The 24,052-nt window shown below is 35.0% G+C and overlaps 2 protein-coding genes across 4 annotated transcripts in view; one reads left to right on the forward strand and one right to left on the reverse strand.

Annotated features, from left to right (window-relative positions):
* Positions 1 to 24,052, forward strand: part of LOC113068009 (rab-like protein 6) — a 28,556-nt gene that overhangs the window by 2,317 nt on the left and 2,187 nt on the right. Inside the window, exons 3-16 of one of the 3 annotated variants that reach the window (XM_026240554.1) lie at positions 869 to 1,003; positions 2,902 to 2,949; positions 3,211 to 3,240; positions 5,771 to 5,823; positions 6,841 to 6,932; positions 7,853 to 7,993; positions 8,824 to 8,929; positions 14,502 to 14,605; positions 15,741 to 16,054; positions 19,131 to 19,278; positions 19,497 to 19,700; positions 20,123 to 20,324; positions 20,766 to 20,952; positions 21,624 to 21,682. In XM_026240554.1, coding sequence (XP_026096339.1) covers positions 869 to 1,003; positions 2,902 to 2,949; positions 3,211 to 3,240; positions 5,771 to 5,823; positions 6,841 to 6,932; positions 7,853 to 7,993; positions 8,824 to 8,929; positions 14,502 to 14,605; positions 15,741 to 16,054; positions 19,131 to 19,278; positions 19,497 to 19,700; positions 20,123 to 20,324; positions 20,766 to 20,952; positions 21,624 to 21,682 — 1,823 coding nt within the window. Of the gene's footprint in view, positions 1 to 868; positions 1,004 to 2,901; positions 2,950 to 3,210; positions 3,241 to 5,767; positions 5,824 to 6,840; positions 6,933 to 7,852; positions 7,994 to 8,823; positions 8,930 to 14,501; positions 14,606 to 15,740; positions 16,055 to 19,130; positions 19,279 to 19,496; positions 19,701 to 20,122; positions 20,325 to 20,765; positions 20,953 to 21,623; positions 21,683 to 24,052 lie in introns of all 3 variants that reach the window. The other 2 variants (XM_026240555.1, XM_026240556.1) reach the window with 2 other exon arrangements.
* LOC113068010 (zinc finger BED domain-containing protein 1-like) lies at positions 9,932 to 12,421 on the reverse strand. Its single transcript, XM_026240558.1, has 3 exons — positions 11,719 to 12,421; positions 10,879 to 11,483; positions 9,932 to 10,788 (listed from the first exon to the last, which is right to left on the reverse strand). The coding sequence occupies exons 1-3, from the start codon at positions 12,188 to 12,190 to the stop codon at positions 10,357 to 10,359; spliced, it is 1,509 nt and encodes a 502-aa protein (XP_026096343.1). The 5' UTR covers positions 12,191 to 12,421; the 3' UTR covers positions 9,932 to 10,356.

The raw sequence follows: 24,052 nt of genomic DNA on the forward strand, positions 1-24,052 counted from the left end.
CATCCACAAATCATAAAAAAAAAGAATAAAAAAAAAAAAAAAAATAATAATAAATACATATATATATATATATATGATACCACACTAGTCATATACTAGTAGTTTTTAATAAACTTATTTTAATAAACTTTATTTATGCTGATTTTAGAAGAGGAAAAAAAAACATTATAGTATTGCAAATCCGAAGACAATCACCATTATAAATAGCAATGAAAATGTTATTTATTTATTGCATTGCAGTAATATGAATTTGATTTCATTGTTATGAAAAAAAAATGTAAATGCAAAAACCTAAAAAATATAGCTTTATTTTTGTCTTTATTTTTCCTCAAAGCAATTCTGAAATGCAAGGTTAAAAATTACTTCACTGGAAATTTTGAGACATCATATAAATCGATATGAAATTCTGTGTCTCAAATGCACAATGAGACGTACAGTAACTGAATGTTTGTTGCTCTGTTTCAGAGTTTAGTTGAAGTAGTTTTGACATGTGATGCTGCATCAGTGAGCCAGTCGGTGTTTCTTCATTGATCTGACTCTGAATACTCGTCGTGCTGTTTCCACGGCTCTGTGTTAATTAAAAATGCATGAATGATACATGATCACCCACCTACTGGCCTATTTTTCCAGTCGCTTCTCCTTGGTAGAGGTTTCTTTTTTTAGACACGCAGATACCAAGCATTTCAGCTGTGAAAAACACGTTTTGGTAGATATAGCTGGCACTTTGTGCTGCATCAGTACAATACAAATACAGTCCACTGTGAAACTTTTGGTCTTGGTTTAGATCTTTCCATTTCCAATCAGTGACTTTTGTTAATGCATTGAAATTTAAATTGAATCATATTAATGTTCTTCTGGTTTCTCTCAGTGAAAATAGTCATCCGTGGGGACAGAAACACAGGTAAAAGTGCACTTTGGCACCGGCTTCAAGGGAAAAAGTTTCTGCAAGAGTACATCCCCACACAGGAGATCCAGGTCACCAGCATTCACTGGAACTACAAAAGTGAGTATCACTGAGTGCCTCATGCACTGTACCTCAATGTACCTCGTAAGTTCATCTTAGAATTTAGGTTAGTGATGCACTCACATTTCAGCGGCTAAAATAACCATTTTCAGTTTCAGGCCGAAATAGTCTTGGAGGGCTGAAATAATTGGCCAAAATAGTATGTGTTGACTGTGTGGGTTTCTGTTTCATTCACACAATGTGGATAACCTCAATAAGTAAACATTTCAGCAGTGTGAATGCTAGGATTGGGTTAACAATATTGTTAACTGTCACTGTTGATTAGACTTGCCATTACATGCTTTAATTGTAATATCTTAGTCTGAACCTAAAGTAATATATCACTGGAAAGCTTAAAGACTGTAGTTTTGATATTTGGTGACTTATTTTTTAAATATTTTACAGAGCAACTCTAATTTATTAATATGTAAGAAGAGCACTCATCAGAGTCAGAGAGTGTGTTCTGACCTTTACTTTGAAACAGTGATGCATAGATGAAATCAGGAAAAATCTGTATTAACTTTCATGGAGAGTGTTCAAAAGATAACATCCATTGTATTTTTTGAGAAAAAAAGGTCTAAACGTGTTTTGAATATGTAGAAAAATCAATAGATTATCCTTTTTTGATGCATTGTGAACTGTAACGCAAGTCCAGGGTTCTCTTAGCATGTCTTTTATGTGTTTTTTGAGGTTGAATTGAAATCAAATACTGCCATACTGACTCTTAATACTTCTGATTGTGATGTCTACTTCATAAAGATTTAGAGAAGTATGGAAAAACATGTTTCAGGTCACTCAAACCATTTATGGAAATGAAGGTGCCCTTAAATTGTTACTAATGGGGTTTGATGGTCATCTAGTGGAAGAGCTTGGTACTACACCCAAACTAAATCTCACTGAAAGCTCATTTTTTGAGATATCAACCTCAAATTTGAAACATAACTTGTTCAGAATTTAGATTTTCTAGCAGTTTTAGAGTAAAACATGTTTTATAAATATATATATATTATATAACATATAAATATGTAAAGTATGATATTTTATATTTTCATAAACTTAAACTTCCATAACGTTTTTGTTATATAATGTTTATAACTTGTTTCACTTCTACAATAATCTGACAAGTGTCTGCTTTAAAAAGAGACCAACTTTAAGTCTGTGGACCAAAGCATTCAAAATGTATAACAGTTTAAGTTGGAAATGTCATTTTCAGGCCTATGCTCAAAAAGTGGAACCGACAGTTAACAGGTTAAATAACAAAGACAAAAGGTTAATTAGAAATTTAATGTAGTGCATATATTTATTGCTTGTATTTTGTGATTGACAGAATTTGAAATCGGAGATTTCTCGATTATTGGATGGCAGGTGTGCTACAATAATGTTCAGTGAAGGTCATGTACAGTATTAACAGAAAACAGCATAGAATAAAATTATGATTTTGCTATTTAAGAATCCTGATTAACATATGTTTGATTTAAAAAAAACTAGTTTTAACAGCCAATTTTTAAACATATATATTTTATCTACAAATAAAAAATAAAAAAATTAAATAATGTTTTTTTTTTTTTATAATAAAAAAATATATATATATACAGGTGCAATAATATTAATACACTTAAACAAAAAAATATTATATTTAAAAATATTTTTAAGTCTTTTAAAAGTCTTTTAATTCATTTGTTTCTGGCCCAGAATTTTTTTTTTTTTTTTTTTTGGGTTGGTTTTATGAAGGCAAGTGATTTATTAAGGCAAATTTTTGCCAGTTATCTAAAATAATTTATACAAATAGACTACCCTATCAGAAAAGAGAAATACTAGGTCATCTTTTGTGAAGTATCAGAACCCGTTGACAATATTTCTGACTGTATTTTGTTCTTGTTTTTATTTTTGCCCCGCAGCAACAGATGATGTAGTGAAAGTTGAAGTCTGGGATGTTGTAGATAAAGGTGAGTCTTTAGGAAGCACTCTGGTACTAGTGACAAGGGGCTTTCCCCAGTGCTAGTTAGTACAAGTTAACCAGTGCAGCAATTCAGTGTGTGAACCCCAAACTAAATTCTTATTTGCTGAGAAATAAGCTCTTGAAAGACTTGCTCTTAAAAATGCTGACCTAATGAAATGTTAATTTCAGTATGTTTGCAGCTATCTGTAAAGGAAAAAAAGATGTAATGTATTTGACTTCTTTTCTTATGGTCTGCAAATACTCAAAGGGCAAAAGCTTCCTCTTCCAGAAGGTGTAGGTGAGAACAAGTAATGTGTCTAGTGAAACATTAAACAGTCTGTGTGTGTGTTGTGATCTTCATCTCTCTTCTTTTACTATGAAACCGTGCTCAGAATAGACCTTACTTTCAGTAGCGTGTGCTATTATTAGAACCTAGTGTGGACTTGCATTAAAATCAGATGACCACATTTTTCCCACAGTAGCCTACATTTATTTTAATAGGGGGCATGTGATATGTTTTGTTTATAATGGATCACATTTTGTATTAATTTTTGAAATTGTTGCCAGAATCATCTTCTATAATGTAAACATTACATTATAGAACAACCCTTTTAAAAGTTCGTAAATGATGCATGAATTGAAAATTCAGTTTAAATTATGCTCAACAACAATAATACTCTTAAACATACCTGCATTTTCTATTTACACTCTTTGCAAATTGGTAGTTGTTACCTGCAAACATTTACCATGGTAGCCATAGTTCTCATCAAAATACCAATTTCAGTACCATATTCAAGGTGTTGTTAAAAGTTTATCTTTAACCACCACCGTCAACAGTCGTGAGAAAGATTGGACATATTGCACTGAAGGAGAACCCGTATGAGTTTATGATGCTTTTATAGTAGTAACAACATTATAGTAACTATAGGAGTAAACTGTGGTTACCATGAAAGTATTTGCACAGGGAGCTGCTGCTGTTGATACAGGTTTGCTCTAATTACTTTCTATCTGCATGTGCCTTTTTTACTTTATACACATGTAAATATTTAAATAAGATATTGAATACTATTTTAAGGGAAAATACATCCGTGAATAGGTGGAAGGACAGTCCATATTTCTCAAAGATGTGTAATGTAATGTGTAACCTAAATGTACAAACCAGATTCCAAAAAAGTTGGGACACTGTACAAATTGTGAGTAAAAAAGGAATGAAATTATTTACAAATCTCATAATCTTATATTTTATTCTCAATAGAATATAGATAAGATATCAAATGTTGAAAGTGATACATTTTGAAATGCCATGCCAAATATTGGCTCATTTTGGATTTCATGAGAGCTACACATTCCAAAAAAGTTGGGGTAGGTAGCAATAAGAGGCCGGAAAAGTTCAATGTACATGTAAGGAACAGCTGGAGGACCAATTTGCAACTTATTAGGTCAATTGGCAAAAACTGCAAAGAATTTGAAGATATAATCATCTACAGTACATAATATCATCCAAAGATTCAGAGAATCTGGAACAATCTCTGTGCGTAAGGGTCAAGGCTGGAAAACCATACTGGATGCCCGTGATCTTCGGGCCCTTAGATGACACTGCATCACATACAGGAAGGCTGCTGTAATGGAAATCACAATATGGACTCAGAAATACTTCCAGAAAACATTGTCGGTGAAAATTTGTCGTTGCCGGCTAAAACTCCATATCTAAACATGATCCAGAAGCACAAGCGTTTTCTCTGGGCCATTTTAAAATGAACTGTAGCAAAGTGAAAAACTGTTCTGCGGTCAGACGAATCCAAATTTTAAGTTCTTTTTGGAAAACTGGGACACCATGTCATCCGGACTGAAGAGGACAAGCACAACACAAGTTGTGATCAGCGCTCAGTTCAGAGGCCTGTGTCTCTGATGGTATGGGGTTGCATGAGTCCGTACACATCTGGAAAGGCACCATTAATGCTGAAAGGTATATCCAAGTTCTAGAACAACATATGCTCCATCCAGACGTCGTCTCTTTCAGGGAAGACCTTGCATTTTCCAACATGACAATGCCAGACCACATACTGCATCATTTACAACATCAAGCCTGTGTAGAAGAAGGATCCGGGTACTGAAATGACCAGCCTGCAGTCCAGATCTTTCACCCATAGAAAACATTTGACACATCATAAAGAGGAAGATGTGACAAAGAAGACCCAAGACAGTTGAGCAGCTAGAAGCCTGTATTAGACAAGAATGGGACAACATTCCTATTCCTAAACTTGATCAACTTGTCTCCTCAGTCCCCAGACGTTTGCAGACTCTTATAAAAAGAAGAGGGGATGCCACACAGTGCTAAACATGGCCTTGTCCCAACTTTTTTTGAGATGTGTTGATGTTGTGAAATGTAAAATAAATTAATTTTTCTCTTAAAATTATGCATTTTCTCAGTTTAAACATTTGATATGTCATCTTTGTTGTATTCTGAATAAAATATTGAAATTTGAAACTTCCACATCATTGCATTCTGTTTTTATTCACAATTTGTACAGTGTCCCAACTTTTTTGGAATCGGGTTTGTAATTTATATTATAAAACTATTAGTACTAATAAGAGCAATGTTTCACTTATGGATTGCTGTGACTTTCAAGTTGTTTAGAACAGTTAAGGTTTCTAGCAGTCTTGTTAAAGTGTGTAAAGATTCAAGGCAAACTACGTAAGAGGACAGCTAAATGATAGTTTGTCTGCTTTGGTGGTACTGGATGGGGAAGCATATGAATATAACTCTACTCATATCTCAGACTTACAGTTACCTAATTGTCATATCCATGTTTCTCCAACTACTGCAGGGAAAGGGAAAAGACGCGGAGAGAATCTGAAAATGGAAAATGAACCTCAGGAGGTATTTGTTAAACAATAAATATTTGTAGGTACCGTATTTTTCGGACTATAAGTCGCACTGGACTATAAGTCGCATTTATTTAGAAGCAAGAACTAACAGAAAACATTACCGTCTACAGCCATGAGAGGGCGCTCTATGCTGCTTAGTGTAGACTACAGGAGAACTGAGCAGCATAGAGCGCCCTCTTGTGGCTGGAAACGGTAATGTTTTCTCTTGGTTCATTTCTATTGGTTCATGTCAAATTAATTTTGATAAATTAGTTGCAGCTGACTATAAGTCGCAGGACCAGCCAAACTATGAAAAAAAGTGTGACTTATAGTCCGGAAAATACGGTAGTTGCACTACTGTTGAAAAGTTTGTAAATGTTTTTAAAAGTCTCTTATGTTTAACAAGGCTGTGTTTATTTATTAAATGTAGTAAAAACTGTGAAATATTGTTACATTTTGAAATAACTCTTTTCTATTTGAGTATATTTTAAAATGTGTTTTATTCCCATGATCAGAGCTGGATTTTCAGCATCATTACTCCATTCTTTAATGTCATGTGGTCCTTCAGAAATCAGTTTAATATGCTGATTTGCTGCTCAAGAAACATTTCTGATTTCATATTTATGTAGAAACCGTGCTACTTAATTTTTTTTTTTTTTAGCAGTCTATGATGAATAGAAATCTCAAATGAACAATGTTTGTTATTTGAACATTATAAATATTTTTTACTGTCACTTTTGAACAATTTAATTATTTATTGAATAAAAGTATTCATTACTTTAAAAAAATAAATAAATAAAAACTTACTGACCACAAACTTATGAATTGAAGTGCCAGTCTGATGGACAATTACCATGCAAATAAATACTTCAAAGTTTTGTTTTGACTGAATCAAAAATGCATTATGATTTGTTAATCATTTGACCTCCAGTTTCTCATTATTCAGTCTGTAAGCTGATTTTAATGTTCATTCAGCTGGAAACAAGATGTCATTTTTAGTAATCTTGGTGTTGTTCTGCTCTCTGTGCAGTCGGAAACCGAGATGGCTCTCGACGCAGAGTTCCTGGATGTTTATAAGAACTGTAATGGCGTGATCCTGATGTTCGACATCACCAAACAGTGGTGAGGAACCTGCTTTTCCTTCTGATATTCCCCACGTTCACTCTCTCCAATCCCCTCATTCATTCTCCTTCTCTTTCTCCCTCTCCTGTTCTTCCATCACTCTTTCCCACCCCGTCGTCCATCTTTCTGATCATTGGTCAGGATCAGGTGCCAGAACTGGGCGTTGGGTTGCACTGGGTCATTGAGCGTCTCGTTCTCAGTAGAGTCAAGGAACAAAGAAAGCAATGAAACCAATACCTGCAGCCCAGAGTCTCGTAAAAGTTCTGACTCTGTTTATGTCTCTGCTCATTGGATCTGCCTTGCATTCTGCCAGTGGGTCTTTTTTTTCCTTTTTGACCCAAGCACACCTTCGTTTGCAAACCTGGGCTCTGCTTTATTGATAGGGCTGTGTTTTTGCCTTAACAACTGCTTTTGAGCTCAACAGAAGAAAGAAGCATACAGTTTCCTGTCTCTTTAACTTGGTTCCTCAAAATCATTTGCAAATTTGATTGGGATAGCTAGATTGAATTCACTATCTGTTCCAACTCGTTTATTAAAAGAACTCTCTCTCGGTCTCTCGCTCTCACACACACACACACACACACAAATATATATTATATAATTTTGTATCATATTTATACTTCATCATTACATATTATTATATTTTATTTATATTATCTTATATAGCAATTTTTGTTCTTTGATTTTTCTTTCTTTTTTAAATTCTTTATTATAAATTAGATTTTAATTATGTTAATGTATAATTGAAAAGAAACCATTTCATAATACTAAATGTACCAAAAATTGTGGCTCAGCTCACTAAATGAATTGGGTGTGCTCTTGGTCTACGCTTCTTGATTTTTCTTGTTGGAATCGTTTACCAGATAAAGGCAGAACAACACATTTACTGCTTTGCTTTTTAATTAAAATTTTTACTGTAGGACGTTTAGCTACATCCTGAGGGAGTTGCCAAAAGTGCCAACACACGTCCCAGTGTGTGTGCTGGGTAACCAGCGGGACATGGGCGAGCACAGGGTCATCTTACCCGACGACATCAGAGACTTCATCAACAGTCTGAACAGGTGGAGAGTTCAAGATTAACCCTCAAAACATGGGCCCTGTTGGGCCCTGTAAAATATTTGACATTATTTGTTCAATTTATTATTATTTTTTTTTCCTAAGTTCCATTTTTCCATTTTTCTGGATTCTGTTGGAGCGGTTAAATGCTAGTAATCAAAAAGTATTTCTAATTACTGTATTTTCCGGACTATAAGTCACACTTTTTTTTCATAGTTTGGCTGGTCCTGCGACTTATAGTCAGGTGGGACTTATTTTTCAACATTAATTTGACATGAACTAAGAGAAAAGAACCAAGAGAAAACATTATTGTCTCCAGCCGCAAGAGGGCGCTCTATGCTTATCAGTGCTCCTGTAGTCTACACTGAAAACATAGAGCGCCCTCTCGCGGCTGTAGACGGTAATGTTTTCTCTTGGTTCTTCTTACTTATATATGTTTTTTTCCTCATCATGACGTATTTTTGGACTGATGCGACTTATACTCAGGTGTGACTTATAGTCCGAAAAATACAGTAATTTAAATCCTGAAACGTGTACAGGTTAACATTTTATTAAACGTTTCACAAAAAATTAAGTTTCCATAGCTCTATGGAATCCATATTTTATTTATAATTTTTTTTGCAAATTTTTTTTTTTAGAATTCTCTCCAAATTGTGTGGTTCCAGTTTTAATTTCCCTAGAATAACCTACATAAAAAAAACTGTTACTAATAATCTTTTTTTCTTTTAAAAGTTAAAATGTCTCCAAATATTCCATGCAAAGCTCTTATGAATAATGTATGTCTGTCACGTATCAGCCAACTTTTCCCTAATCTCATAATCCTTTTTCATTTTAGACCGCCGGGCTCCTCCTACATCCACTATGCCGAGTCCTCCATGAAAAACGGCTTTGGTCTCAAATACCTCCATCGCTTCTTCAACATCCCATTCCTGCAGCTGCAGGTCAGAGGAAGCTCTCAAAGTCTGAGATGAACAATTGCTCTCGGGTCAGTGTTTGTCTAGTTTTAGCATCATCTCAAGTGGAATCCTCACGGACCTTACATGGGGATTTGATTTCATTCAGACAGTTTTTGGATCATGACAGGGGCTCTTTATGCTTCTCCTGGAGATCTGCTGTCGTGCTCTAACACATGCGGTGTAGATTTCAGGGCTACATTCTAATTCACAGAAATCTATATTTTTTTTTTTCAATGCAGTATGCAGAAATAGAATGAATGTCACCCAAATTATAGAGCATTGAAAATAGCTTTCTAAAGATGACTGGACATGTCTCTATTGCAAAAAATATATAAAGAGAGAGAGAGAGAGATATCCATGCATGGTTTGGGGATAAATAGTTTGCTTTTTGGTTTTATTTTTATTTATTTATTTTTTACAGGAAGTGGAAATTACAGTAATATGAAATTTCCTGATGCATTATTATTATTATTATTATTATTTTGTTAATACTGAGTAAAATCCCTTGAATTCACATCATAACTACAAGACTATTTTAAATTGTGATTTCCTGACCTGGAAAAGTCACAGGAATGAATGAAATCTTCAAAGTCTGTAATGAAAAAAAATCCATCAAATAAAATATTTTTCAGTTTTATGTGAATTGCTCTAAAATATTCCATTAGCTAGAAAGTGATATCAGTTTAGATTTAAAAAGTTAAATCTCTAAGCTTTTTTTTATTCATTTTTTTAAAGGATTTTAATTAAACCAGTGATATTTTTTTTTATTATTTTAATATTATATGGTATTTACTTATATTTTGAATTACTTTAATATTCATATTTTCATTTTTTATTATAATTAATATTTTTTATTGTAACATTTTAGTATTTTATAGTATTTAGCATTACTTATATATATATATATATATATATATATATATATATATATATATATATATATATATATATATATATATATATATTAGGGCTGTGCGATATTGAAGAAAAATGCGATATGCGATATCTTGCTAAATAATGCGATATTCGATATGCGATACGATATTTATTTTTTCTAAAATCAATTAAAATTGTATTAAGAGAAATTATATAACCAAAATTTCAAATTATTTAGGGGAAAGAAATCACTACAACTTTTGAAAGTGAACAACAGCAGTTTTTTTTATGTTGCATTAACACAAATTACATTTTAACATTACATTTAAATGTTAAAATTACGTTTTAAAAATGTAAACAAACAGAAAATAAAAATATCACTAATACTTTGCTCCACTATATAGTTAGGCCTACATCAACCTGAAAACATGAACATTCAAGTAAACAAAAACACTTGAGAAACAGTGGAGTTACTTCTTTGCTCTCTTTTTGTTTTGTTTTTGCCAAGTCAGATTTTAGCATTCATGCTAAAATTGTTAAAGATTTTTGGACAAGAAAACCAGCATGTCCACTTTGTTTGGTTTCAGGGATGCACGCTGACATGTAACTACATTGCCTGATGTGCTGAAAAGTCTTTCAGATGGTGTGCTAGTGGCAGGCACACAAAGATATTTTTCCGCCAGCTTGCTTAAGTGGGGGAAATTTACCTTGTGAATTCCCCACCATGCCAAAGGGTCCTGCTCACTGTGGATTTTGGGGATCAGAATGTAGCTGTTAAATTCTGCTTCAATGGTTGCATGGTCAGAGGATTCAGAGGGAGATGTGACTGAGGTCTGTAAGAGACTTCCTAAAGACTTCTTCATCCTCTTTGTACTTGTGGCTGTGGCACTTTGACATGGCTCAGCCTCAGCACCTGACACAGCAGCACCCACTGATGATGATGATATGGCAACAGCAGGTTGTGCCTCCTAGAAAAAAAAGAAAAGGAAAATAATGATTAGTACCTCCATATTTTATTAATGAGCTCAAATCATTCTTGCTATATAAAATATTCTTACCTTCATTTCTGATTTTATCCTTAAACTAATTTCTTCCCATTGTTCCTTAGGAATGTAGTCTTTTTTGAACCTTGGATCTAAAAAAGTGGCAATGTTCAAGAGAGTTTGGGTTGCAGGATCCTCATATTTTGCCTCCATGTAGCCCAGCACTTTGGTTTTAATTGAGCATGTCAGCTCTGTGTCTTCCTCGTCAGCAGCAAGGGTTTGTGTGTTCAGTAAACGAAGAACTGGAAGTAGATAGGAAATGCTCACGTATTCTTCCCCAGACAAAGCATCTGTAAAATCTTGAAGTGGCTTCAATGCCTTGTTTACGGACTCAAGGACCTCAATGTCCTGCCAAGATGGAACCAGATGTCTTGTACTCCGATTTTCAGAGAGAACTTGTGACAGAGCCCTCTGCTGTTCCAGGATCCTTTCCATCATTTGTTGCTTAGTGCCCCATCGTGTAGGGCACTCTGTGATCAGACCATGTTCTGGCAGGTTAAGCTCTCTCTGTGCTTTCTTTAGCGCTTCTTTCTTTTTCCAGCTATGGGAAAAATGTCCCACTAGCTTTTTGCACACTCCTAGAGCACGACTGATGCGTGTGTCACATTTGACTGCATTTTCTGGATAAATAGAAATAAAATAGTTTCAATCGTTTTAATTAAGTTCTGGTTTCATATTTTTTAAACATTAATTTGAATAAATCTTACATCTATAATTTAACGTATAATTCTTTATTAATTTAAATATCATCAACACTAAAATATCTGTGACAGTATACAATAAGATGTGTTTAATAAAGTTATTATATGTTAAGATAACTAATTAAATATTCTGATATAAAAAAGTAAGACTTACCAATAGCAAGGTGCAGTCTGTGCCCGAAGCACTGTAGTCGGGGCCAACCATTTATTTCCGCCGCTTTGATCATATTGGTTGCGTTGTCAGTGGTAAAACACACTAGACGCGCCTCATTCAAATTCCAGCCAGACAAAGCCTCTCGCAGTCCCAGCGCTATGTTTTCCCCACTGTGTTCACTGGGGAAATATGCTGTCTGTAAGCACAGACTTCTCATCTTAAAGGCTTTGTCAATAAAGTGAACCGTTAAACTAATGTACGGCTCTGTTGTCCTACTGGACCAGAGGTCCGTTGTACACGCAAAATGTTCGACATCTCTCAGTTCCAACATGACACGGTCGCGAGTATGCTCGTACATTTGGGGGATAGCAATGCGTGAAAAATAGGTTCGAGAGGGAATGTTGTACCGTTTGTCGATGGTATTCATCAGGTGCAAAAACCCTGGTTTCCCGACTGTGGCGATCGGAACCATATCCTTTGCCAGATAGCGTGTAATGGCCTCGGTTATCTCTCTATGACGGCGGGAACTTACAGGATATGGTGTTATGCTTTCGAAGCTTGATGATATGGATTGTTGCTTGGGTTGGTGAACGAGGGTTGATTCACCTGAGCTTGAAGATTTTTCTGCAGAGCATAGCTGATACAAATCGTTGTGCTTTGCTTTGAGGTGACTGAACAGATTTGAAGTGTTTCCCGTTTTCGTTGCTACACGAGTTTTACATGTTTTACATACAACTTCAGTCTGCATGTGGTCATCTCTTTTAAATCCAAAAAACTGCCATATCTTTGAGGTGCTTCTTCGTTTTGGCACTAAATCGTCGGCAGCAGCTGCGGATGTCTCAGGCTGGCTCATTTTATCATATTAGTTTGCTATGAGCGCGTCACTCACTGCGTGCTGGCTTGTTGATGGTCAGACGTCAGAGCAGTGAGCACGCGGGCGCTATGCGCACGCACACACACAACTAACGTCCGCGTGTCAGATGATCTGTGTCGTAAAACTATAAATAGCTTTGTATTACTTTATCATCTATCGCAAATCATTACGATATGCATATCGCGATATGCGAATTTGCGATATTTCAATATTTTCGATATATCGCACAGCCCTAATATATATATATATTTTTTTTTTTTTTTTTTTTGTCATTTATTTTTTAATAAAAATTTTAGTCTTAGTACTTAAACTTATTTTATTTTATCTAGGTGCCAGTGTTTTCATCTAATTTTTATATTTAATTTATTTCAGCTTTATTTCAGTTACATAAAGTGATGTTTACACATTTTAGATTTAGTTTTGTTTTCGTTAACAATAACAGCACCCTTATTAATCACAAATGTTTTGGAAATGAATTGGTCAAATGTTGCAGGAAGCCTAAAGTAAGGTCTTCTCGAGGGCACTCAGTAGGCAGCTGTGGACCACCAGGAGCAGATTTGAGCAGCCCTGCTTTAGCAGTAGAGTTAAAGTCCTCTCCTTTATTTGTATTCTTGTTATGCATCTCGAGAGACCGACTGAATGTCATTAATTAATAAGGAAGGTTGAATTAGCCCGGGGATCAATGGCGACTGCTGTGTCTTGTGTGTCAGCGTCTCAGGCTCTTCCTGAGGTTAAAGACTGATTTCAGTTTAATGTATTTTATTGATACAAATGAACCTCTATAGCTTTTAAAAGTATCAGATACCATATCAGGATGGTGTCGTGGGGTTCTGGTTCTGTTTTGGATATTTAATAAGTCTGTTTATGACTCTTTTGTCGTTTAGATCTTCTCCTGTAATACAGGAGTGTTTAATATTTGTCAATGGTGTTGTCGGTAGAACAGCCTGACTAAGATCTTCAGACTTTGCAGCAGTAAACGTGATGTAAATCCCGCTGCTCAGAATCAGTCCGCCGAGCACAGCATGTCAGTCTCATGAAATTTTCAGTGCTGTGCCGAGATCTGTTTTCCTCTCCTTGCTATCTTTTCTCTCAAAGTTTAAAGGTCACTTCTAACTTCCATGACTCTGAGAACTTCTAACCCCAAGTATCAATTCTGTCTGATTAAGAACAGTTATTGGCAGTGAGAGATCACCTGGAGATTTGGTTTGATGTGTCCCATTAAATATAACTATAATAAATAGTATTATTGCATTTTTTAAATGTAATAATAATAATAAACTTTGATAATATGATTATATTTAAAAATAAAAGTGAGTATTAAAGTATCGAGTATTAAATAAAGTATATGAGTATTGAATGAGAATTTTTTTTACTGTACGCTTAAATATACAATGCTAATATATAAATTTTCTGTTTCCTTTTTCTTTACTTTTTTTATGTTTATTTAACATTTTCAAACCTAAATTTAGCAAGCTTTTATTTTGGTGGGTTGCAATCGGGTGAAGAAATGTCACAGGCATTTGCTTTGTATGCAAGTAGTCTAAATGTATGCGTTCGGTTCGAATGGAAATCATCTACAGTATTACAGCTAGCTGATCTAAAACAGTGATTGTGCATTAAAAGCTGTCGCAAATGAGAGGTCTGGACATATTTACCCAAGGTATTTTTTATTTTGATTGTGTATACGCACCTGTGCACCACTTTTGTGCACCCCTTGTTATTGGTTGTCTGGGTATTTCAGAAAAAGTTGAGCTGACAGCTTGAAGGTTTGCATATTTCTCTACCCATTAATTTCCATTTCTCCTTCTTATTTAATAATAATAAGGCAAGGAAGTGCTTGCTTGAGTAAAATTGAGGTCAGTGTTGATGTGAGTTGACAGTATGTTTGATGTGGTGTTTGTGTGTGCAGAGGGAGACTCTGTTACGGCAACTGGAGACAAATCAGCTTGACATTGATGCCATGCTCGAAGAGCTCAGTGTCCAGCAGGAGACCGAGGACCAGAACTATGACATGTGAGTGTGTACCATATCACAAACACACACACACACACACACACACACACACATATATATATATATATATTAATTATAACTTACGACAGTAATATTTAGGGCCCTATAATACACCCGGCGCAATGCGACACAAGGCGAAGCTCAAGTGTGTTTGCTAGTTTCAGTCTGGCAACGTTCGCATTTTCCCGTCCAGCGCCACGTCGTTTAATTAGCAAGTGCATTTGCACACATTTTTGTGCCCATGGGAGTGCTGGTCTAAAAAAGAGGTGTGTTCAGGCGCATTGCTGGTGCAATGCTATTTTAAGGAGCTGAAAATAGACTGCACCATAGACCAACTCAAACCTGGTCTAAAGTCTGGCGCAATGTTTCTTCTTTGTCATTTAAAGAGCGTACACGCTGCTTATTAAACACAGGGACACACAGATGCATACAAACATGGCAAATAAAAAAAAAATTAGGATTGCAATGCATAAGATTTTTTTGTAGGCTAAATATATATATATGTAAAAATATATATGCCTACATGTCATAATGGAGAGTTATCACATGTATCAGAATTAGGCTATTTTAATCTATTTGCTCGCACACGAGCAGCTCCGTTTCGTCTCGTTTTGTCTTTGCGCTTGCCAAAATCCACCGTGTAAATAGCAAATCTGTCATGGCACGAGCACAACTGGCTCTTAAAGGGAATGGAAGATGAGACTCTGATTGGTTTATTGCACGTTACGCCCATTGTTGTCACTACTGTTAATAATATATATTATTCTATTTTATAAATGGATTAATAACAACAATAATAATAGCATTCTATAATATAGCAGAATAATATTTAATATTATAACATATTATAATATTATTAACAACAATTTTATATAGTGTATATATTTGTTTGCTTGTATACACACACACACACATGCACTATTAATAACAATGACACAATTATTGTATTTATTGTGTTGTTATTATTAATAATAATAATTATACACTAATATTGAAATATTGATATCGGGGTACTTCCCGTAAATATTTGACATATAAGGGATTTGGCTAAAAAATATTTTAAAAGAAGAGCCACCCATTAAGCCGAGAATGTCATCCAATCATAATTTTCCAAATTTCACTGCTGTTTTTCCAGTTTTCTTGAGATGATGGAGGCACGCAAAGCTTATGGCTCTCCGGCGCCATCTAATGGCCAGAGCCCATCATCGGGCTCCCAGTCCCCTGTGGTGCTGCCTGGAGCCGCCTCTCCCAGTAACTCCAGCCCCAGTACCCCTCAGGCCCCTGTCCCGCTCCAGACCCAATCCACCCCTCCACCACCTCCATCTATACCACAACCCCCCACCCATGTTCCCCAGACACCATCACAAACACCTCCTCCTGCTCAGAGACGTGGCTTCATCTCACGCCTGTTCGGACCGTCCACTGCAGAGGCAGAACCAGACAAACCAGGTCAGTACAGAACAGTCCTATTATTGTAGAGTTGATGTAATAGTTTTTAATCAATAAGAGGTTTTCAAACTTTGAAGTGTTACCAATTTAAGGTTTGCATTTACATCTAGAACAGAGTTTTTCCAAAAACTGGACCAAAGTGAGTTTTTGCATTTTTGATCAAGTTAATGTGATTTCTGAGGGATGTAAATGACTGTGATATGCACGTGTGAAAGCACGCATGTTAACTGAGGGAGAGAAAGAGCAGAGAGTGTCCACGTCTGCTAATGTCTGATTCGCGAGTCGCAACCTAACGACTCCTTTGAACCGATTCATTTGATTGAATGATCTGTTCCACACTGAACTCCTGATACCTCACTGTCTGAATCAGTGTACAGTATAAATCATTTACTCAGAACACCTCAGAAATTAGATCGGAAGTGTTACCCCATTTAGCAAGAGTGGTTAGTAAGATTTAGCCTTAGTAATCCACAGCAATATAGTATGTTCTTTATATTTACTGTACATTGACATTTATTCATTTAGCAGATGCTTTTATCCAAAGCGACTTACAAATGAGGACAATGGAAGCAATCAAAAACAAAAAAAAGAGCAATGATATATAAGTGCTATAACAGTTTCAGTTAGGTTAACACAGTACACATAGCAAGGACTTTTAAATAATATAATAAATAAAAAGAAAACAGATAGAATAGAAAAATAATAGAGCAAACTGGTGTTATAGGTAATATATACACACACACACACACACACACAATTGCAAAATAAATGAAAATAAAAATAGAGTACAAAAAGATTAGAAAGGTATATTTTTTAAGACTAGAATTAGAATAGTGAGTGTTAAAGTTAGAGGGTCAAATAAAGATGGAAGAAATGTGTTTTAAGCCGATTCTTGAAGATGGCTAAGGACTCAGCTGCTCGGATTGAGTTGGGCAGGTCAGTCCACCAGGAGGGAACATTTCATTTAAAAGTCCGTAAAAGTGACTTTGTGCTTCTTTGGGATGGCACAATCAAGTGACGTTCACTTTAGGGCTGTAGCTATCAAATATTTTAGTAATCGAGTATTCTTGCAAAAATTCCATTGATTTATCGAGTTATCGGATAAAATGTGTGTTTGCTTAATTAAAGTGCAATATTAATTATGCAGGAGAAAAAAAAGACTCCTGGGTCTCTTAAAATGAACAACTAAGTTTCCTTTTTAGATTTTTTTTTTTAAATGCATGGAATGCAATGCATACATCAAAAATAAACATTTAATTAGTACCCATTGTTTCTCTGTCTGTACTTGTACAATGTGAACAATGGCAATAAAGTTGACAGATGAATTAAGTGCATTTAAGTCCCATTTAATTGGGGTTTTAAATAAAGCATTTTCTGAGATGCACATTAAACATTAAACACATAAAACATTAATTTAATTATTATTAATTATTGAAAATTAAGCAAACTTAACTTTATGGTACTAACCCGCAATAACTAAATTAAACCAGACTTTTATTTTGACGGGTTGACGTACCGTTACAGTTCTGTGTATATGATGTGACACTAGTTTTACTCAAACCAAACGGTCAAATGCTCATGAAGTAACTGTCTTGAGATGTTGTTCATGTGTTCACGTCCTTCATTAGTGAGACAGCAGATGCTGAAATCGTTTTATCTGAAGTAACAAATTTATGTATATGGGTGCAGAGCCAGTGGTGGTTTTGTAGGCAAACATCAATGCCTTGAATTTTATGAGTGAGGTGAAACCAGAACAAAGCACAAAGCAAGTTTTGTTAACTGGCTGCTCATTTTATTAAATTGTATATTGTGAAAAAAAATAGACTTAAATACTTTTTTAATGCTACTTTTTTTAACGATACTTTGGGAATGGTGACGTTTACAAGTAAAATAGTTTTGAGCACTTTGACCCTGGAAATACCTTGTTAGAGACCATATCGATTACTTGAAGTATGAGTAATTGTTTTGGGTGTCTTCATCATTTTATTTATGTTTTAAAGTTTTGTACAAAGTTACTGCAAAGTTACTGTTACTAGTATATGAGGTTAAACTAAATGAAAATAGGAAATTATGCCTTGGCAATTTTTTTTTTTTTTTTTTTTTTGCTTTAAGTTTATGTTTATTTTATTTCATATAATGAGAAGTTGCAGTTGCATGTACTGTACAAAATATAATAGTACTGTACAATTATGATTAATAATGAATATATAAAACAATTTGATTTACAGCACCTTGATAAATTGAATAAAATCATGAAAAGGCAAAAACACCTCATGCACGTTCTTTATTTAGCATTTTGTAAACTAACTTCCCAGGAGAACTTGTATGTACCATTATATGCAATATGTACATTGAAGTGAGTCAAACTCAGCTGTAGGCCTTTACAACATTGCACAGTTGCCCTAGTGTGTTTTCAGTAGTGTGTGTGTGTGTGTGTGTGTGTAGGTGTGCTAATGTAACTATGAACTGTAATGAAAAGGAGCTGTCATCCAGGGACTATGTTCATTGGCTTGTATACTGAATAGCAATGAGACATTATCAGGCATTACTGATCTGCCGCTGCACAGTCATTACAGAGACACGCTCAGCTCTGCACCAGTGCATCTGCTGCTGCATTGCAGATCCTGGGGGAGGGAGCCAATCAGAAGGATGCTAATGCACTTCATGTTGTTACATTGTATATTCAAAAAATCATATGCAAATATTTGGATTTCTTAAATTAGTTTTTTGTTTGGTTTCATAAAATTTCCTTTTTTTTCTGGGGAATGCTGGACATTCCGGCATGGAATGCACATTTTCAAAGGAGAATCACTAACTAGCATTGTTTTTTTTTGTTTTTTTTTTCAGATAAACAAGTATGTTAACTTAGCATGTTTCTTAAATATCTGCAAACATATTATGATATGTTTATGCTTTAGTGGAGTCAAAAACTTACTAACGCAATTAATTTGATTTAAATGACCATGCATTTTGTTAAAACGCGTAAACATGCAAATCTTGCCATAAAGCTAGAAAAGCAGTTGGGTTATTGCATGCATTCATTTTAAACCCTTCTCTGGTCTTTTATCTTCTTCAGAATCTGTGGGCTCTGAAGAGCCAAAGCCCTCTGGAAAGGTGCAGCGTGTGGAGGACTTTGTGCCGGAGGTGGGCATGAAACGGACCGTTCTGGAAGATGGTAGAACAGCAGTTAAATCAGCATCAGCTCCCATCCTGGACAGTGATAGGTGAGCTGTTATACGATGCAGTTTGTTTCTAAAAACAAAAAACCCCTCCAGCTTGTCTGAGTATTACTGTAGTAATTTCAGCAGTTCATAATCATACTGGACTGGATTACAGATGGGACTGTCATTTTCTGCCTCAGAATGAGAGATGAAGAAGCATTTATTGAGTTTAAATTTGATCTCCTGTTAAACTCCTGAGAGCCCTCCTGTCTTTTCCTCAGTGATGGTGAGGGACGGGGAAATCCTCTGGTCTCCGGCTTCCAGGATGATTTAGATCCAGATGACAGAGCGCTGTCCCAGCCTGCCGTTAAAGCGGCGGTCCCGAGCATGAGCGTCACACTCACGAGTGATGAAGAGGAGGAAGATTCATCTCTGCCCTCTGCTGCCCAGCACAAAGGCATCGGCTCGGGCCCAAACTCAAAGAGGTAAGAAACCACATGCAGATGTGTCAAATGCATCATACTTTTAATAGAAAGACTTCAGCCAGATGCAGACATGTTGAGACCTGAACACAATTTCCTGAAGATTTGTTGCGTGTTTTTAATTAATTTCCCTCACTGTTGATGAGCTTCCGAAATAGAAATAATTCAATCAGCTGAGAGACTTTTCTAATTTACTTTAATGATATCACTCTTAATAAAGGCATAGCCCATTTTTATTTCTTGATATTATTTTTTCGATTAATGCTACCGTTGGAACAAGTGATTTCCACAGATAGATACATAAATAGATAGATAGAGATGGATGAGTGGGGATGGATAGACAGATGGATAGATCTCAGATTTAATGTGTAATTAATAGGAGTCGAGATTGTTTCCTCATATTTTCTGTGGAATCTGACTTTCAGTTCTAGATCTGCAGTGAATTCTGTCAAACAGCTGCAAACCAAGTCTAGACCAGCTGAGAGACCCCAAAGCCTGAAGACCCCAGCAGGAGCAGTGCAGCGACTGAAGACAGGAGGCGCTGTTGAGGCTCAGCAGATGCTGTCATTTGTCATGGACGACCCTGATTTTGAGAACGAAGAGTTTGATGGACCCAAGATCAAGAAGGTAGAAAACCATTTCTAGGTTCTTGATTATCGTTGCTTACGACTAGATAATCAACTGATGAAATCTTAAACCACAGCCTAATATCCCACAATTAATCTTATTTTAGTATGTTTTTGTTAATGTTGAATTTATATAATGAATTATATATAATGTTGAATTGATTTTTTCTAAGAAAGTTTTTTTATTTTTTTATTTTTTTGAGAAATGATAAGTGTTTCCTTGGAAAATAGCTGAATAAAGCTTTTCTGTTAGAATTGTGTTTTTCTATTATTTTACTTCAAGTAATAAAAATATTTTATGTTCGTAAAGAAATAGAAGCCATCTAATAAATGCACTCTATATGAAAAGCCCACAAAAGACTATTTAAATATGAAACAAGTATTTTGTCACCAAGTAATTCCTGCTCAGTCTCATATGTTATGCTTCATCTGTTTTGCGTAGGGCACTTTTTCTGCACGAGATGACTTATCTGACCGGTCGGATGATGGCTTTGTGTTAGCTGGACTCCCAGAGCCCTCCAAACCTGCTGCCCCCTCATTTAAGACCCTCAGCAGTGACATTGACCTGTTCAGCCTGGGGTTTGAAGAGACGACACCTAAGAGTAAAGACAGCAGTGAAGACCAGGAGGGTGTGTTCAGTAATTATGTGTGTGTGTGTGTGTGTGTGTGTGTATATATATATATATATATATATATATATGTGTGTGTGTGTGTGTGTATGTAGTACAAGATAAGTCAAGATTACATTATTTAATCAGTCACTGAAATACGTCCTACTTTTTTACAGTTAATTTAAGTGTCAATTTAATTAACACTTAAGATGAAAAAAGATTCCTTTGAATGGATCATTGAAAACATTGGTGCATATTTTTAAGATAGGATGAGGTGAGACTAACACTGAAATTCATTGCTTCAATATTTATAATATTCAAATAAATCTTTTTATTTATGACAGCCATCATTTTATTGTTTATATTTAAAAAAAAAACTAATTGGAGTAAAAAATATTATTATGTAATTGTTAATATAATTGTGTAAAATAACTTTATTAAAAAAACTTCATTGAGTGTAATTCAGGCATATGTATACAATATTATTATTTTATTTTTCTTTAGAAAATTTGTCATGTCCTGTACCTGATATGTTTCCAAAATAATCAATATTGAATCAAATAGAATCGAAAGCCAAAATCGAATCATATTGTGAAATTTCACTTTAAAGACTGAAATAATATTTTCTTGTAAAATGTACTCCAATAATCCAATAACAGCATAACTTCCAAGTGTGTATTATCTTGCAGATAATGAAAGCAGACACTCCACAAAGGACAAGAAAAAGAAGAAAAAGAAAAGCAAAGAGGTAACATACTAAAAACCTGACCAAATTTCTCATTGATTGTGACTGATATATAAAAAATTTTTGCAGTATCAGACATGTGTATCACTTCCAAAATCTACCAGCAAGCTTGTCAAATAGCTTATTTTTTTAAATGTTTTTGGCACATTTTGTCTTGTTTAGTTCTATAGTGCTTTATAAAACTTGTTTCAAAGCTATTTAAAATAATAATTGAACCGAACTAATGTCAAATACAGCTAAATCTATTCAATTAAAGAAAGTATTAATTTAATGGTGACAATTTTGTTTGCATATTATTTGTTTTATATATATATATATATATATATATATATATATATATATATATATATATTAGGGCTGTCAAAAATAGCGCGTTAACGACGTTAATTAGTTGTTTGTCTTTAATTACGTCAAATTTTTTTACGCATTTCACGCATGTGCAGTGTGACAAATTATTCAGGTCAGGAAAGTCTCGTCGATCTCTGAATTCTCAAGATAGTAAAAAACAGCGGCGAGCGCCGCGACGAAAACACAGACGAAGCTTAAGGTTTTACCCCAGTTACTCTCAAATACATTCATGCCAAGCTCGATAAACAGAGAAGACTTTGGTAGTTGATACGCTGGAGCTTCTTCCTGCAATGCAGCGAAAATTACAGCTGTTTGGGAAAGCATATGCATTTTTACTTGGTTTTACTGGCACTTGAAGCCTTCAGAACGTGAAAATATAGATCCTAAAGTATTGTTGCAGAGCAAATGAACACCTCCCAAAAACAAGAGTTCCCAGAGTGCAGAGGGCGCATGTTTGTGTTTCTGAGTTCATTCTTTCGAGTTTATCTATGCATAATTTCATAGATATGTGGCTATATTTAACCACTGGTTCACCTAAAACTCTTACACTATCTGTAGTTAATTGGCATGGTTTGATATAGTGCTCAGGTAAATTTGATTAAGTAAATGTTAAACTTTTGAAATTCAGAAAAAAAGAACCACATATTGATGAATCAATACATGAAAATTATGTATCTGTGTCCTGTTATTTATCTTTTGGTATGCATTTCAGAAAAAAAAATGGTTAGGATTCAGGTGTAATTGCAAATAGTGATTAATCCTGATTAATCCACTGAAAATTCTGATTAATTTGACTAAAATTTTTAATCATTTGACAGCCCTAATATATATATAGAATTACACTTGGATATCAGTCAACCTTCTCAATATCGGCATCAGCAATCAAAAAGCATATACTGGTTGATAATTTATTCTTATTGCAGTTGTTAAGGCCCTCCTGAAAAAGAGCAATCTTGATAACACCTTTTTGAGCAATTTTAGACCAATATCTAATCTTCCTTTTATAGGCAAAATTATAGAAAAGGTAGTTTTTAATCAGCTGAACAAATACTTAAACTCAAATGGATACCTGGACAATTTTCAATCTGGTTTTCGACCGCATCACAGCACAGAGACAGCACTCATTAAGATAATAAATGATATTCGCTTAAATTGTGACTCTGGCAAAATATCAGTGCTGGTATTGCTAGATCTCAGTGCTGCGTTTGACACTGTCGATCATAACGTACTACTAGAGAGACTGGAAAACTGGGTCGGGCTTTCTGGGATGGTACTCAAATGGTTCAGGTCATACTTTGAAGGGAGAGGCTATTATGTGAGTCTAGGAGAGCATAAGTCTAAGTGGACGTCCATGACATGTGGAGTCCCACAAGGCTCAATTCTTGCACCGCTCTTTTTTATCCTGTATATGCTATATCAAATAATATATGCTATATGCTGTATATGCTAAGTCAAATAATGAAAAAAAAAACAAATTGCCTACCACAGCTATGCTGATGATACCCAGATTTACCTAGCCTTATCTCCAAATGACTACAGCCCCATTTACTCCCTCTGCCAATGCATTGATGAAATTAATAGTTGGATGTGCCAGAACTATCTTCAGTTAAATAAGGAAAAAACTGAAGTCATTGCATTTGGAAACAAAGATGAAGTGTTCAAGGTGAATGCATACCTTGACTCTAGGGGTCAAACAACTAAAAATCAAGTCAGGAATCTTGGTGTGATTCTTGAGACAGACCTCATCAGTAGTCATGTCAAAGCAGTAACTAAATCAGCATACTATAATTTAAAAAACATTGCAAGAATTAGATGTTTTGTTTCCAATCAAGACTTGGAGAAACTTGTTCATGCCTTTATCACCAGCAGGGTGGACTATTGTAATGGACTCCAAGACCATTAGACAGCTGCAGCTCATCCAGAACGTTGCTGCCAGGATTCTAGAACCAGAAAATCTGAGCATATCACACCAGTCCTCAGGTCCTTACACTGGCTTCCAGTTACATTTAGGATTGATTTTAAAGT

This window comes from Carassius auratus, linkage group LG30F (genome assembly GCF_003368295.1).
Source record: "Carassius auratus strain Wakin linkage group LG30F, ASM336829v1, whole genome shotgun sequence".
NCBI classification, from domain to species: Eukaryota; Metazoa; Chordata; class Actinopteri; order Cypriniformes; family Cyprinidae; genus Carassius; species Carassius auratus.

Bases quoted from the DNA above. Each gene is read 5' to 3' on its own strand.
- LOC113068010 (XM_026240558.1), bottom strand. From the start codon at position 12,190: ATGGTTCCGATCGCCACAGTCGGGAAACCAGGGTTTTTGCACCTGATG. The intron at 11,484-11,718 runs GTAAGTCTTACT...CTATTTATCCAG, and splicing joins CAGACTGCACCTTGCTATTG to AAAATGCAGTCAAATGTGAC. The intron at 10,789-10,878 runs GTAAGAATATTT...TTTTTTTTCTAG, and splicing joins GGATAAAATCAGAAATGAAG to GAGGCACAACCTGCTGTTGC.